Below are 17,500 nucleotides of genomic sequence, written 5' to 3' on the forward strand. Positions count from 1 at the left end.
TTGGTCCATTTTTATCAGCATTACAACGAGACGAGGCTTAGGAAATTTGAAGCATAGCATTTATAAATTATTGTACACAACGGGGGAATGAAATCATTTGCATCAGTCACAATTCCTCAGTCGAAAGCCAGTATTGAGGTGGCCGAACGGAAGTTTCGCTGAAATATCTGTTCGATTAGAATTTTGCCTACAAATTTCGAAATTTGCGCAGTAACAATCCCCCACTGTCTTTTCGGGATTTTCCGACAACAAAACAATCAAATCACTAAATAACATCACCTAGAAGATTGGTAAACTGGGATAAACCCAGTGTAACTAACAGTTCAGAAAGTCAATTTAAAATAGTGCAATGGAAAGTTACTGATAGTTTATATCTTTTAGCTATCAATTTTCGGAGGGAATTCGCCTTTCTTATTCCGATCTCTAAATTTTTGCTTCTTAATTTTCAGACGCTACGTACGCAACTCGAACAAATCAAATTCCTCCAGCTGATAAAAACAACTCATGATTCATCACTGAGGCACTTATCACTTGTCCATTGGGCATAACTGATTGTCTCGGTTTGGTGAAATGCGAAAGCGACAAAAGGGCAAATAATATGTGAAGGATTTCAATCGCAAATAACGTAGAATGGTCAGATATGCAGCCGAATGGTTGAGATACTTTTCTTCATCATTGATGGACCAGCGTAAACTCAGCAAGTCAATATGTAACTGCTGTCAGCATTCCTGTTGTATCACGTAGGATTTCACCAAGCCTAATTTATAAGGCAAGAAGCTTAGTTCTGAACTGTGGATCAGTGTTTTTGCTAAAACGGAAATGCCCCCAATTTTAGCTTGTCGAGCCGGTACTTTGTGAGCACAAGTTGTTTCGTGATTTTCTTCAGTTTACTGAACAACTTGGGAATGAAAATGTCTCAGTGAAAACCACATCTACGGATCCGACATGAAAGCATGCTAAAAAAGTTTCCACATCAATTATATTGAATATTGAAAGTGACTTGATGAACAGAATACACGTTTCCCGTCGGAAAACTATTTATCTACCTCTGGTTTTCTAATTACATTGTTCCCGGAGTTCTTTTTCCGTATTAATTAATGCAGCTCACATTTGCTGATCGACCAAGCTTGAGAATGGCCTTTAATTGGCACAATGTAGCATTTAAATCTGGTCATACACAAGCTAAAATGCCTTGTTTGCGATGCGTTTACAAGATTTGGTATTGGATAGGATTAAACTTGGATTAAATGAGAATTTTGACAACAAAATAAAAGTAGAACTAAACAAAAACGTTTTATACGCTGTCTTATTTGTTAAGTTAAGTTGGGCTTTCCAATGAGCTCTTTACTTTTTGCTTATTCAGTATTGGAAAAAAACATTGTGTTCTGATGGAACCGGGTGTACAATTTCCGCCCTTTTCCGTGAGACTGGTTTGATATAACGGAAGGTAGATATTGGTACACAACTTAACTTTTGGACAGTTTACTCCGGCTGTAGACTTGTCATTGTCTGCATTCGAAATCAGAGACCAAAATAGCGTCGCTTTCTTTTAAACTTAACTCGAGTATTGGACAACATTTTTCGCGATATTCCTTTCAGCGTTAAAACCCAATCCAAAAATAACAAACTAAAGGAAATTGTTTGTTTATTTTGAAAGGCAATATCCATTCCTATTTAATTTGATTCTGTTGCATGGCTTTAGTGAGCGGGCGAGCTGTGTCCAGTATTGGGGCGTGATAAGATGCACGACTCAAACTTTCCTAGTTTTGGAGACTTAGCAAGCATGTGTGGTCTATTGTTATGTGCAATAGACCACAAGTTTATATGGTTTATAGGCTGATAAACCACGCGGGATGTTGGTAGAACACGAAAAGAATTCGTAAATCACGAGCCGCAGGCGAGTTATTTACGAATTCTTAGAGTGTTCTTTCAACATCCGATTTATCATTCTATAAACCATAGAAAATTGTGGTCTATTGCTTTTATATAATAATTCAGAAGACGCGCGATTTTTTCATGAGCTTACTGGCACAATAAAACATAGCTGATTGACCAATCAGAGCGCGCGCATTGATTTGATTCTTATATAATTTCCTTATAATCCTTGTAAAAGAATTTTCTCTTACACTTCTTAATTACGAACTATTGTTCCTTCGTTTTTTCAAGTATATAAGGAGGTTTTTTGTTCAGAAATGTTCATTCCAGGTTACAGGTTTCGTCCCGAGCTTGTTCTATTCGAAATAAGCTACCCGGCTTGTATTTGCTCTATTTTTCTTTCAGACGAACTTGGCGAGGGAGAACGAAAGTGAACTTAATGAAAAGGTTGCTGAAAGTGCCTGTTAGATAAAACTTCGATCGGTTGTCAAAGACAGTGACCCACCCTTCGGTAATTTCTGTTAAACTGCTCATTGTTAATTATCAGATGATTTTTCTTTCTGTTGTTATTCACGAAACAATGTATTCACTATTACTTTTGCTAATGGTAAGTTCCTAATGAATCCTGGGTAGTTCCAGACCTTTGTGGAGGCAAACGGACAAAATCTAATTTCAAGTGAACCATCGAAAGAAATGGCCGTTAGCCCCGAAAAAGAACTGGAACAGTCAAGGATGCACTTTAAACTTTCATATGCAAAATAGGGAGGCTTGTCACTAAAACTCAGTTGGGTTCAGCTCTCCAAGTTGTCAGGGGATTTTTTTCCTACCCCATTGGTTGGAAGTCAATGATCTAGAAAGGAGTGTTTTCTTGGACCTTGGAAAAAATATCTTTCCGGTACTCGATTCCCTCTTTGAATTCTTGATTGAAAGGTTAAGCTTGTTTGGGTAGATTTGTTCTGTTTAACAAACAGTAAAAAAGTAATTTTAGCAAGTGATGAATAATGTGTATCAGTTCTGCCAAAAAATCATTTTGCATACGCCATAAACAAAAAAACCAAACTAAAACAACTGAAACAAATTCGAAACAAAATAATCATTTTGTGTATGCATGGTTTATTTGACTACGTTCGCAGATAACCAATGGCAACCAAATGGACACGTTTCTTACAGTCAAGAGCTTTGGAACACGATTCATAAAGTGTAAATGGAATTTCTATGATGTCGACTCCTATGCCAGAACCTGTATGAAAGATGTTGTTTCTCCGAAGAACCGTAGACCAAGAGTCCTACTGCTCGTTTTCAAAATATGTTCAAAATTGTTTTTAACATCACCATCCTCATTGCTCGCAATATAAAAGTGGAACCATACACTACCAGGCTAAACTGCTGGAATCTTAAGATACAAAAAAACTCTCTCTCTAGGTAATTGAGAAGACTCCAGCTATTTTCACTGCAGGGCGAGCAGTGGTCGATCTTGCATCACGTTCTCCGACGTTTTTGCAAACCAAAACATCATTATTGTCTGACAACATTTCTAGTATCATCTGCATCAGGCGTCTCCTTAACGTATCTTTAAGGTCATCAAAGACACTCAGAAAAGGCAAGGCCGATTCTAGATGCCATGAAGCGACTACCATCACGTACTGTGAAGGAACATTATTCAGTCCTGAATTGGAATCATACCAAAAATTCAGCATTCAAAAATGCTAGAATGAGGATGATTCGCAATAAGCTAGTTCACGGTGAAGGCATTTGACTTGCTGAAAGAGCATGCGTGATATTTCGAGTTTCCTTTTGTAGAAAGACATCAAAGGCCGCACTCTTCTACGACTGAAGCATGTCATCCACGACGTATGCTTTACTTGAAATAGCCAATACTTAGTTTTGCATGATTACAATGATAATGATGCCATTTAGCACGCTTGTTATTTTCATCTTGGGCAAAATTAAACATCTGTTAGTTTAGAGTGGGTAGACAAAAGCACTGACATACTGGACGTTATAAAAAGGGGCTTATATGGGCAAAGAAATCAATGTGAAGCCGTGAGAACTAAAACTTTGATTAAAGCAAAATCTGCACTTGATATCACAAATGTCAGAAAGTCAACTTTCATTTTAAACTCAAAACGATTGCGACAAGTTGGCCAAAGCCAAAGATTGCTTTTACTGTCGAACGTCCAAGATTCTAATTCACTTTCCTAAAGGCGTTATCTCAACTATTAATGTCGATTGATATATTCTCGTGACCTTGTATGGAGTCAATGAAGAAAACGGCACAACCCTTTTTAAGCACTTATAGCATTTTGAGGTGTTTTCGCAAACGGCTGTGACTACCTCACTCGTGGTCCACTCACGTATTCACGCGGTGCGTTTGAAACTTGCCACCTGCGGGCATCAACCTAACACAATATAACTGACCTTTCAAGGGGAGATTATGCACAAGTTTACAATATATTGCAATAAACATCAATCCTATATTATAAGCTAAGCCTGGACCCAGACCGAAGTTTCTAGTTATCTTGCAAAACACGCGAACTCGATTTTAAAACTGATCGACTTCCTTCATTTTAATTCCTTTTTGAGAGTTAGCGGATAAGCTATATTGTTTACGGAGACAAGTATTAGTAGAAATGCGCAGGTTTGCACGAAAACTGCAGAGAAAAAACACTGCATTGTGTTGGGAGCCAGAAGGAATTTCAGGACTTTAGTCTTTCTGACCAAGTCTGCAATCGATAATTCCTTCATTTCAGTTTTTCTACAGAAAACTGCGTTTTATGTGGCTTAAAAACACTTGAGACGCGACCATATGCAAAGGTATAACCTTAATGGTGTACAATTTGCTGTTTTGTTTTGAGGTCCATCGATGTTGATAGAGTTCTCCTTTGTTCATTAAAATCATCTGATTCATATGATTATGAATGTCAACAACATCAATTGCAAATTTCAGTTTTTACCCCTGGGTAGTACAAAACGTCAAAGATGTTTCTACCGTAAATATCATATTTAGTTACCCTGCGAACGGAATATCTCTAAACTCATCAAACTTTTGTTGTTGTCGTTTCCTAATCTCGTCGTTCTTTGCACGATGCACCTGCTCAACTCAAGGACCTTTGCAGAGACTTTATGGCTTGCATTAAGTGAACACAGCTTGCTTCGAACAATTATGCAAATATCTAATTCTTCAGGAAACAACCTCGCCTTTTCCTAATTTTCCAACGCACTGTTTTCATCCATTTTTGACCATTTTTTTTGCTTTCAGATTCAACCCTTTTGGCGCATTCGGATACTGATCACGGTGGCATTGGAAAAATAAACAAAGACCACTTAAGGAAAATGATTAGACATGTTCACCATTAGGCAAACACACCGACGCTCCAGTTTTAATGCGCGGTGCACATGCAATGCCCAAAACCACGAGAACACTGCGCCGTCCCAAGACCAGCAGACCAAAGCAAGGCGTGCGCTCTTACAACAAATTTCTTTCTAGTTCTGGGTTATTCTTTCCCTGTATCGAGGCTTCTTTGTTAAAAAAACAGTTAATTAATTAATTATTACTATGAAAACCAAAGATGTTTGAAAGGCGGTGATAAGGCGGTCGGTAATTCAGTTCAAAGAATCAATGAACTGAGCAGGGTTCGTCTCCACTCGTGTAACATCTTGTCCAAGAAGTCAGCGATAAAACCGAATAAGATCGGCCGGGCGCGGATTAATAGCGGTTTGAAAAATAAAGTCTTTTTCGCTCCCTCTCGATGATTGCGCATTCACTACTCGTTCAAGTCAGTTTGCTTCAAGGGACTGTTTCACGAGATTTCGCCAAATTCAGCGACGGGGAACAGGTAACCAAATCAAGAGACTGTAAAACAGCAAATCTAAAACTTAGAGACTTGAAGAACTCAAGATTAAATTGCATATATGAATTGTAACTGTAACTGAAGCCTAAAAGTTTTTCGAAGTTTATCTCTGCAGTTGTTTGTAACTGAAATTCGTCAAATTCTGTATGCTCGGCACACGTTTTTGTCACGAAGACATTATTTGTGTTGTTTAAAAGTAATTTCAGGGTGAAAGTTAAGTTGCATAGCGAGTAGCGGCGACTAATTGAGAAAACTACTCACTGAACTACTGAACTGCGCTGTCGTGACACAGCAACTTTGAGACAATTACGATAGGATACTGATATAACTTTGTATCAGGTGTAATCAGCAAAAGTCGGAACTAATTCGAAAGACATTTATAAGTAGATCACTAGTCTATTCCAAGTCCAATCTTTACTTAAACTTGTTCACCGAAAGCAGCATTGTTATCATGCGATGAGACCAGTCATCTGCTTTTTTTGCTCAATTGATGTTTTCTCTATAATTATGACTTGAAGGGCTTTTGTTAACAGGAGTTTCATGTGACAAGCACGTCCGTTTCCAGTTCATTTTCAAATTAATTTATGTCATGTGCTTCATTCATGTAGCGTGTTTTCCATATGCATGAACTCAAATGTGCTTTTTGCGATGACGAGAGGCAAATATATATATATATATATATATATTCTGTTGAAATTATCAAGCACGGCGTGCATCATACTCTTAACAGGCTACATAGACAGCCAATTGGCTATGTGCAAAGCTCGGTGTACTCAGGTCACAAAAGACAAATCCGCAAACAAACCAAGCTTCGTGCCCACTCTTTCCGCTTCGTCCTTCTTCGTTACGGTTAATTTTTTTTTATGTTTAGCCTTTGACCTATAAGGTCATGCTTGGTGTCTTAACGGATATCTTCTCCCCACAGAACTATTGCAGTTCTATTTATCTAACCAGATTCCAGTTCAGACTGCTTTATTTCAAGCGTCTTGCATAGGTATCTTGAAGTTTGAAAAAGAAGATTGACATGCAAGGTACAAAAGCAAGCCACAACGAATTGCTCTGCTTGCATAGTTGGGGGAACAGCCGAACAAAAATACCAACTAACCTCCCTACATCATAAGCAGTATAGAAAACGGAGGCAATGGAAGACGTTAGAGTATTCAACGAGTGCGGTGAACTTTCAATCTCGAATTTACTTTTAACATAGAACAGCTTTAGCAATTCCATGTTAAGCCCACGTATAGTTGTATATAAAAGACCTTTGATGCATTGAACAAACCACGCACTGAAACTGAATTTCACAACGTCTTGACACTATTTAATTAAAGCTGAGTTGTCCGAAATAATCTTTGTCTGTCGTCCCCTCTGCCGCAGGTCTTTCAGTTTCAAAGTCATCCTATGCCAAATTAAGCGCCCATGCAGTATTTGGAGATGTAACGAAAAGAGTTTAATTAATTAAGGTTCATCGAATCGCAAAATGACATTTTAACTAAATATTTTGTATCACAATTAATATTCAACGAATCGTGTTCTTTCTTTCTCATATTGAGAGGACCTCGCTGCTTAACTCTCCTCACATTCACCCATGATGAATTAAAATCTTTACGAGCCTTGCTTTGCAATGTCATCTTTCAAAACTCTTAGACTAATGTTGGTTTATTTATAACTGAGTCCATCATGATCAAGCGAATAGTTATTTTTGGAAGTTCAATAATATGTTAGTGTTGTGCTTCGCAAAGGCTTACTCGTGGCAGAGCCATGATTGTTCTAGCCAATTTGATGTAAGCAGTTAAAACATTAATTCTTGAAAAAACAAAAAAAAATCATTTTCATGATTGTGTTTCGTATATGCGTGTCTCGTTTGAATAGTCGTTTAAAGTGTTCAAATACTCTTCACTTGAAAGTGTCAGAGTTATTCCAAAGTCAAACATCATAGGCAAAACGAGAAGCTTTGAGCTCTGCCTTTACAAATCAGTATTAGGTTTAGATATTGTTTCATTTGAGGGCAAAATAATAACTTAGCTCACAAATTTCACGGCAGCTCGTTTCAAAAAAGGGATATTATCAAAAACAAAGGCTATTTTCAACTGAAGTTGAATAACTTCAATTCAATTCTCCATTAAATAAATGTTGATATTGAACTCAAAAAACACAAACAAGATCTTATGGAAAGTATTATTTAATTTTGTTTCTCCTGATTCAGTTTTCCAATATAGTTCACCCATGTTTTTTTGAACCGTGACAAGACTCGATGCTCATCCTTTCTCAAGTTTTATTACAAATGATGAGTTACAGTCATCGACAAGAATAAAAATACAATATGCTCGATCATTAAACTTGCATAATCAAATGCAATTTGCGGTTTCGGGGTAGAGTTCATGAATTAATATCGCTATCTTGCACGCAACCCAAAATTGCGTTGTTTGATTACAAGTTTCCCTTAAAAAATCGAATCCCCACGCTGCCCATTTTTGTTTACTGAGGAGTAATTAAAACGAAAAAAATTGTCGAATTTCCGAAAACACCGTAATATCTGATTACAAAAGTCGAAGCTAGATCTTGAATACGTGAAATTAAATTATCGTAATCTAGTTGTTATATAAATTGTTCTAATCCTTCAGTTTTTGTTTTCTTATGTACTGTCTATTAATGTTGCGCCGAAAGTAAGCTCTGTACGTCGAAGCTTCGTCTTCTTCCCGGGTCGTGTTCTGGCGAAGAGGGTTCGCTCGTTATGGAGTCCACATCCCTGTTCCTTGCTTCTTCGCGATCGCATTCCTCGTATCTCGGTGGTGTTGAATTCGAAACGGTTTCGCGTTGGGCGGGAACACTGGGTTTCGATTCCTCACTAAAGAATGCGAAATAACGATGTGAATCGCTAAGGAGGCGATCAGCTGGTTTCAAGTCTAATTTGATCACCTTTCCAGCTCTTCTCCTGCGGTAGTCTCCGTGCAAAAAATCTTCGTAATACATCGGACAAATCGTCCAGAAATGTCCCTTGCCATTGGGACTGCGACCAGCCTTGATGAAGCAATCATTGAGCGATAGATTGTGGCGAATGCTGTTTCTCCATCCACTGCCTTTAGTCCTGAAGTAAGGATAGCGAGTCAGAATGTAGCTATAAATGTCACTTAACACCAGCTTTTTCTCTGGAGAGCTGAGGATCGCTTCCGCGATCAAGCCGATGTAGGATTGGCTTGGTTTCTCGTACGATCTAGCCAGAGAGCTTCCAGAGGGCACGAGGAAGCCACAGCTTCCAAGAGATGGAACAGTTGGCCAAAAGCTCGTGTAGTCCAGAGGAGTAACAGCAGCTGTGGGTGAAGCTCCATGGCAACTCAGTTTGGCTGAGTGAAGTCCCCACGAGTACCAAGGCGACAAGTCATATGCCGGCGAAGGTACAGCACTGGGCCACGTCATTGTGTTAACAGCTGGGTAGAAATCAGGCGCTTTCTCATAGCAAGAGACTGGGCTAAACGCTGACATCCTTGGGTTCAAGTCACAGTTCGTTTCCTTGGTCAGACAAGTGTTCTTTACTAGATGCTCTCAGAGAGACACTACAGTATTCGTCTCGCTCGCAGCCCATTATAAACGCTCAGCCTTCACGCCACGTGACCAAGCCAATACGATCTTTTGTTTGACAATCGACCTGGATAATCGTGGGAAATGTAACATTGCGACCACATGCGAAGAATATTTATAGCGTTTATATTTGAAGAGGTGCAAAGAATATGATCTCTGGAGTTGCACGCATGGCTAACAATTGCTGTTTCCCCTGCATTTCGTGAAGCTGTCATAAGAAAAATCTGTTTGCAACTTATTTTATTTCTCAGCTGTAGGTGAGTGTCAGATTATGTTCAGGGTTATTCTCGTTGAATTGTTTAGGCTGGCTTGCGTGTTTGTAGTCTTCGAGCGATTTTTTTCTAATCCCCCCTCGTTGGCAATGTATTTATCACCCGTAAGCAACATCGCTAAGCTGCAGGCGATAAGTGCTTTAAAAAGTGTGTATGTTTTGATCTTTTAGGGTTGGTTTTATCCGTTTAATTAGCCCATTGTCTAGAGAATTACATCTCTGTCAATTAAATCCCCTCAAACAAAGCTCACATTTTGACACATTTTCCCAGCGTTTTCACTGGTCATAAAAAAATTCGATCTAATGTCATGATTATAGAATTCAAAATGTGCGACACTTTGACATTCTTAAGAAATTGCCTTATCAGTCTTTTCTCCTTTCGTGTCTTGCCTTTCGGAGATAAGCTCTGTTTAATATTCAATGTTAAGAAAATTTAGGGGAGATGTACTCTTAAATAACTTGTATATTATGAGATCATTCTCTGATGAAATAACCCATTCTAGCTTTGCCAGAGAGTTACAAGTATTTCCACTTACATCATGCCACACAAAGTTTGCACGTGCAGGTAAATCCTTTTGCGCGAGACTTTTTTTAATAAAGAAGTGACTTTTACGAGTACGTTTTAAGGCGAACTTTTGCTATGTTTATGAAAACTGCTCAAATCACACTTCCCTGGTCTAAGGCGTTATCAATGTGCATAAACTCTGTTAAACATTCAACTTAGCGATAATCTTTGGTATGAAACTTTCTTAGTAACTAAGTGACTACAATAGGACCACTGTTAAAGTGAAATATTCCATTATAGATAACTAAGTACAAAAGTTACAAGCATCTTCCCAACTGCATAAGGTGATATCGTCTCACGCGAAATGGGAAAACGAATTCACAGTTTCTTCAAAACAAAAAAAGTTGACTTTATGCAAAGAAACAAGAGAAATAAACTTGAAAAATGGGCTTTAAAAATCTTTTCCGTCCGAAAAATTAAATAATTAAACAAAATTGGCTTAGAAGGAACCATGGACGATGTTCGTGTGTGCAAAAAGAAAACTCTTGTATTTCGATAATCCCGATATTGGCAAAATTCAATCTGACACTTTAGTTGGTATCACAACACCATAAATTCAAAATATGTCACGGAAGTTTACGCAAAACTAAACAAATCGAGAGCATTATCGCAAGTGCGATAGCAGACATGACACTTAAATAAACAGCGAAACGAAAGCAGAAAATCTTGAACTGGGGAAATGGAGATACATGTTGGGTGGATACAACGTGCCTGAAGACTTAGGGTAGTTTTTTATTCAAGAAGCAAAACTATCCTGTTTTGGAAATATTGGACGGGAACGGAGTGTGGTTAAAAGCACAAGTGTTTTAAATTCCGGAAACTTCTAGCAAATATTGTCCTCTTAAAGTGCAAATGGGAGTATTTCTTGAAAGCTACCGGATATCATTAAAACTAATCCTGACTTTGCAGAGTTAATTTGAAAGCAACCGGAATTCTATTGCTAGAATAAATTGTGCGTGGCTCCGCATCACGCCTTTACGAAAAGAAAATTATAGGCTCTCTTTCAAATCGTTTATTTCTTTACCGTTGTGTAACAGTTGTCACAAGACCAATACGTCACCAAAAAACCAGGGTCACGAGAGCCTGGTATCCCGATAGTGGGATTGTTGTCATTGCTAAAACAACTTCTTGCAAGAGTTAACAACAGAAAAAGACCATCACAATGGGCATTTCTGCACGTCGTTTGGGATTTAGAAAGTGAATGAACCATTGTGAAGGCGCAGTTTCCCTCTGAAAGTCGCTGTTTTCGTTGCTCTGGCAAAAACATGAAGGGAAGCACTCTTTCTACCTTGGAACGTGACCGTCCTCAGCGGACACGAGGGGGTCATTTGAACCATTTATTCTGACAATATCTTCAATAAAATAATAGAGAGTTTACTTCAACTAGTACTTAAGATCTTAAATATTGAGTTTAACTTTACCTGCACGGATTTTTCTCACGAGGAAAGAGATATCACTTGGGTACCTCAAAAAAAAAATGTTATAATACAACTAAACGTCGTTGATTCGATCCGGTCAGCCATTTGTCTCAGAGGTATTACTAAAATACCGACAACAAAAAGTCAACTAGCAAAAAAAAAAGAAACTAAATCATGTTAGCGCAAAGGTTTTAATTTTCAACGGATTTCTCTATCTGAAGTTGCTGAAAAACTGAGAAGTGAAATTAATGAAACAATTACAAATTCTTTTCACTTAGCTATATCGGGCAGCATTTGTAATATTCTTCGAACAAATTGACCTGGACTCATTTCTAAGATAAAAGGACTTTCAAGGCGGTAACGAAAGTGAAATACTCTGATGCCATCGTCGTGGAAAACCTAAACGGATGAAAGGCTAGTGTTTTCCAATAGAGCAAAGGCCTTTTACTTATCATGCATGATTTGGTAACTAAGTAAGAGCAAAATTACTAATTCGGGCTTAACAGCTTCTCTAAACCACGTATATATCTCTTCATACAAGAGCTCTTAACTATTCAGAGGACTCATGATGGTAAGGGCACCTTAAACGTCTCTTTTAATGATCGACTAGAAATGTTTTTTGCAGTAAGACAGCTACTATGACTAAGTTTCTTTGCAATTGAGAGTTTCATCATATGTTGTTTTTATTGGTGATGACCGTTCCGGCAACAATTGAGCGATTTTTCCGGTTCACGAGTTTTGTTCATCAGTGTTATTTCAATAAACTTTAATGAAATAAAGTTAACGACCTTTTAACAAAGCAAATGAAGTTCACATACTTAAGCTTCCTGTTCCTGCCCATCCGCTCATTATCAAATACTTTCTTCCGATCGCAATTTGTTTAGCGTTTTTGCAAGCAGAATTCACTTCAACCTTTCTACAACAAAGTCAGAAACTGGAAAGGACATTGTCTACCCTTAAATTGAAACCGGCTGTTTTGGTTGGGGGAAACAAAGCAATTAACTCTCTTTTCATCTACACCGTGGCGTTTTTGGCGCTCTTACGTCATCGTCTTTCAAAGGCTGTCTGCGCAAAAAGCGTGTTAAGAAATTTTCGTACGTCCAAATTTAATTGTTTTCAAAGGTCCACACTTTAAGCCTGCCCTGACCTTGGCAAAATGGTGCGTTTCCAAGTCTCTGTTTCCGGTGGCGTTATTGGGCGATTTGGTGTGAATGATACTGAGTGAGAAAGTTGTTCAAAAGTATTACGTTTTCAAACCAAAACGCGTTAGTGTGGAAAGGGACCTTGAGAGAGCAACCGTTCAAGACAACATGAAAGATGTTTATTAGATAAGCATGGCAATAAAATCAGTTAAAACAAGCAATCGTCCTTGTTTGCGGAACAAGGTTGCTGAAGTTTCTAATCGCCTTTATTTCATTTGCGCCTTCGTTTTGTCAAAAGTTGTCATTGACCTTTTGTGAAACATGCAGTTAATAACACCTTAGGACTGCCCCATTAACGATCAATTTGGTTTGGCATCAGTGGCCAGGAAAAAACTTACAAGGAGCGTTACTTTTAGCTAATAAAAGCGAAAAGGGTAAGAAAAACAAATTGGTTGCTAAGGGCAGGTTAATTCTGCAGTCAAAGGGAGTTCGCTAAATTTACCGTTTTTAGGTCAAAACTGGGTAAAATTGTAAATTAGTACTCTAGTTCACACGTATAACATTCCTGACAACTGAATGGCAAAAAGAGCTATTCGCATTTAACTTTTGGCTATTTTCAGAGGACAACGTCTCCAAACTTGAAAAAAACTGGCAATCCATTTCCATCGCCTCTATCCTTGGCTGCAAACAACAAAGAACAGCATCAGTGCACTTTAATGGCCACTGGCAACAAAACTACAACATTATTCTTTGGTCTTCATTGATGCAAATACTTCTTTTAGAGTTCTGAATTTTGACTAAAATAGCGTGACCCTTTAACTCGGACCAATTTCATACAGTTTCATTTCTGGCGGGGCACCATATGTACCATTATACAAGAAAGCTCGATTCACCATGAAGCTTTGAAATTGTCTTTTACTCATTGATTTTGGAAATAACAAGGGATATTTTTCGGCCAAACAACGCGGAATTGAGATATTGAACTGTTACAATAGCGCATTTGGCCTAATTGATAACAAGAATTCAATTAAAGTAGAAAAGCAAATAACATTTGTTTTGGAGACTGTTGCTAGGACAGATCGTGACTAAGTGAGCATTTTATTCGGCAAAGTACAATACAAACACTAATATCAAGTAAGTATCTAATTTCTAAGGAGTTTAAGGCCGTTCCTTCGTAAAAAAAAAAAGAATCATATGATGACGTCATAAACAACAAGTGCACAACATTTTTCAGTGCAAATAATTTTCAGATTTTCTTAGAAAGTCCATAATGAGAGATGTATAAAATGAAAAGGAGTTCTTAGTCCATCATTTGGACGATCACCGCCTGAAAAAAAAAGTGCCAACTTATTCTGCAGATCAAGCCTGAAACGCCAAAATTATTTGAGCCAAGGAAATTGCACCCATGCATAATGCTCGAATTTGAAGTCTTCAACATTTTTTGCTCAAGGAGGAAGTTGGTAGATTAATAAAAAGCTAAAAAGGTATCAATAGCATGCAGTATTTCAATTTTAATTGAGGAAGAGTACGATCTAACACCACAAGCATTTATAAGGCTCCAACATCGAATACAATACTTAGTTTGATGTATCCCATTGCCAAAAACCACACGAGAAATCTTCTTATTAAAATTACTTTTGCCTTTTTAAAATTTTGAATATAATGTGTCTATTGTTAGTAGCCAAACAAAGTCTTGAATAATTTTTCAAATGTTTTTAACACAAAAATTACTCTTTCATTCTCTCAACAAATTTCTTTGAGAAACGTGTCTTGCTTCCCAGATAGTAACAAATATTATTCCACCTTATCATCTATCCGGCTTCAAGTGCGATTACACATCATTCTTCCAATCAAATGGAATGAGATATTTTAAAATAAAAGCATCCCTGAAAGTACACCAGTGCTGAAGACTAAGCAAGATCATCTGCCGCATCAAACCACAATTACATAGACCCTATGGGATTGTCTGCACATAGAAATTTCGAGTATATATTGTACAATAGCCTGCAATACCAAGAGAAAATTTATTTTTTCTTGTTAATACTCATTCCAAATGTTGAATTTTTAATTTATTTTTATATTTGCCTTTAACTGAGTCTCTGAGAAATTCTCTAAAAATAAATCTGTCTTGAAAACGTTAAGATATAAATATAAAAGGTATCCGCTCTTAAAATGACAACATCATTTACCCACACTGATGATCATGAAGACTGACGATTCTTTCAAAAAACTTCTATTTGTTTTTTATGATTTTCTCAGCCAATATTGAGCGACCGTCTTTAGTTTCAGTTATAGCCTTGTAATGATTGAGGTTCCTGGCGAAGTGGAATTTTCATTGTCATTAATGTTAATTTTGTGTTCTTCGGTGAACATTATTTGGTGTCTTGGTATGAAAAAAAAGGATGCTAAATATTAGATCTTGAATAATTGAACAACCAAACTTGGTGCTCTGAACTGGCCAGGCCAAACGCTATCGAGATCCGTGGACTAAAGATATCCGCCACAAGTGCACATTGAATAGACAAAGAGAACGACAAAACCGGAAGAAATAGTTCGCCAAGTTAGTTCATCGCCGGACAGCCTTACTTGCCTCGGTGTTGTACTTCATGATGAAGAGATGTAGGAAATCATATCAAGACACCACAGGACCCCTTCATGATTCGCCCAATAACGGATTGGAGGTGAATTGACTTACAACACTGTTTCATACTGGATTCCAAACTGCACCAAAGGCAATCGTTTTTTTTTACGTACAGCGAGACTGAAACTTGTAAGAGATCTTCCGAGTGGTATCAGTGGCCGTTCCAAATCAAAGTCACAAGTTGTGTTTCTTCAAGAAAGCTTAAACGTCTGTTTTAAATTGCAGGGCTCGGTTGTTCAAAAGCCGATTAAGGCTAAAGTCCCAGATTAAAAATTAACCAAGGAGTTCATTCTCTATTCCCAAATGCTGTTCAACGCTGATATTCGGCAAAACTTTTCATTAGAAGAAGTAAATCTTGAAAAAAAAAAAGGCAAAAGAAACTTTCAACAAAAAGTTGAAAACTTGAAACAAAAGTTTACGCTAATCCTGGATTAAGTTAATCGGCTTTCGAACAACGGGGCCCAGAATTGTTCGCGACGACTTTGAAATAAAAATAGAACGAACTGTAAATAGTTTTTAAGGTAATCACGAATAAATCCATAACGTTGCTCTCTCTTAATTCACTTCTTTTAAACTCACTTTTAAATGTTTTAGGCCGGGTTTCTAAATCATGTCCTTAAACAGGTCTGTTTTATTTCTCTTAATTTCAGTTCTAAGCACAATATAAGGCCTTTAATTAAAATACTGAGATAGTTTCATTTCTTTGAACTTCCGGCAGAAAGTATTTATCGGTCAAACAAACATTTTAAAATGACGGCGTTTATTTTTAGATCAGCTATTGGCTGATCGCTCAACATTGAATCACATAAGATGTTTCGTCTGTAAAATCGAATCTTTGATATATTTACCACATTCACAAGAAAATAAGACAAGACATCTTATTAAAAGAATGAACGTGATTGGAGTCAGGATAGATAAAAGCCGACGGCATGGAAGACATGCCAGTTGTAATAAATATGCTGCATCAATAATATCATATGCAGAATGAATTTAACAAATAAACTAAATTGAAAGAAGTTGGAAATTTTTAAGTTAAAGCCTAACTGTAAAAAAAAGAGCTGACCAAACGTGTCGCTAGTACTAGGTTCAAGAGTTTTCAGCAATATTATCCTGCCGGTGTACGTGAGATCAACTGGCGTAATGAAAATTTGAAAGAGTAAATATTTTGATCAAGAGCCGATACAACGTAGATTTGATATTTAGTGATGTAATATATTTCCGGCTGGAGAAATCAGCCTTCTGCAAGTATCTCAACTCATTTTTCCTGAAGGAGGCTTGTATGACCAGCCGAAATATAGTACATTGCTAAATATCAAATCTACCTTGCGTCGCTTCTTGCTGAAATATCATACTTTCTCTAGACACTTAAAAAGGAACTGTCATCCAGAATAGATTATAGGCTAAAAGTGAATAAATAAAAACATTTAACTTAACACTAAGGCCCGGGTTAAACGCCGTACTTCACACGAGCCGAACCTAATTACACTTTAGGTCGACCCAAACTAGTTAAGTTCGCCTGTTGAGTCAAACGTCGAACTTAACTCAGCCGAACTTTATCTGACCACGAAAATAAATAGCAAAACCGAGATCGAGGCTGTCTCATACATCAACATGATTATGCATTTGGTTCGGCTCATGTGAAGATCGGCGTTCGACCCAAAGGCGATCTTCAGTTATTCCCGCCTGGAGTGGCCGTGAAGAACGCCTCAGCCGATCCAAATAAAACCAGTCGAACTTAATTGGGGCAAACGCCGTACTTCATATGAACTTAATTCATGTAAATTAGTTGAATTGAGTTCGGCTCATGTGAAGTACGGCGTTTAACCCGGGCCTAACGCTCGCCGCTTAACATTCGGTAACAACCTAATTCAGAGATAATTTATTTAAGGGGCTTTGGCAGTATTATCTCAACGAAATGTTTTTTACGGTTTTTCAAAACACCTTGTCATCGCTGCACTAAGCGACCATAAAATACCTTGAATGCACGACCAAATGATTTCACTCTTCACAAGGAAAGAGCATTTTATTCTTATCTCCCCGCAAGGACGTTTAAAATACAATGAGCTATCCAGCGAAGTAAACAGTTTCTTTCGATGATTTTTTGGCACCATTTAGCGCGACGGTCAACCTGCACAGCGATTATTAAGTGAGAGGACTGTCA

At 37.7% G+C, this 17,500-nt stretch overlaps 1 protein-coding gene across 1 annotated transcript; it reads right to left on the reverse strand.

Moving 5' to 3' along the window:
• Positions 1-7,984: 7,984 nt before the first annotated feature.
• Positions 7,985-9,285, reverse strand: LOC138006776 (hepatocyte nuclear factor 3-gamma-like). The gene has a single exon (XM_068853297.1). It carries the CDS (start codon positions 9,204-9,206, stop codon positions 8,373-8,375), a length of 834 nt encoding a protein of 277 aa, XP_068709398.1. The 5' UTR covers positions 9,207-9,285; the 3' UTR covers positions 7,985-8,372.
• Positions 9,286-17,500: the final 8,215 nt, after the last annotated feature.

Source organism: Montipora foliosa, chromosome 6, assembly GCF_036669935.1.
Source record: "Montipora foliosa isolate CH-2021 chromosome 6, ASM3666993v2, whole genome shotgun sequence".
Classification (NCBI taxonomy): domain Eukaryota; kingdom Metazoa; phylum Cnidaria; class Anthozoa; order Scleractinia; family Acroporidae; genus Montipora; species Montipora foliosa.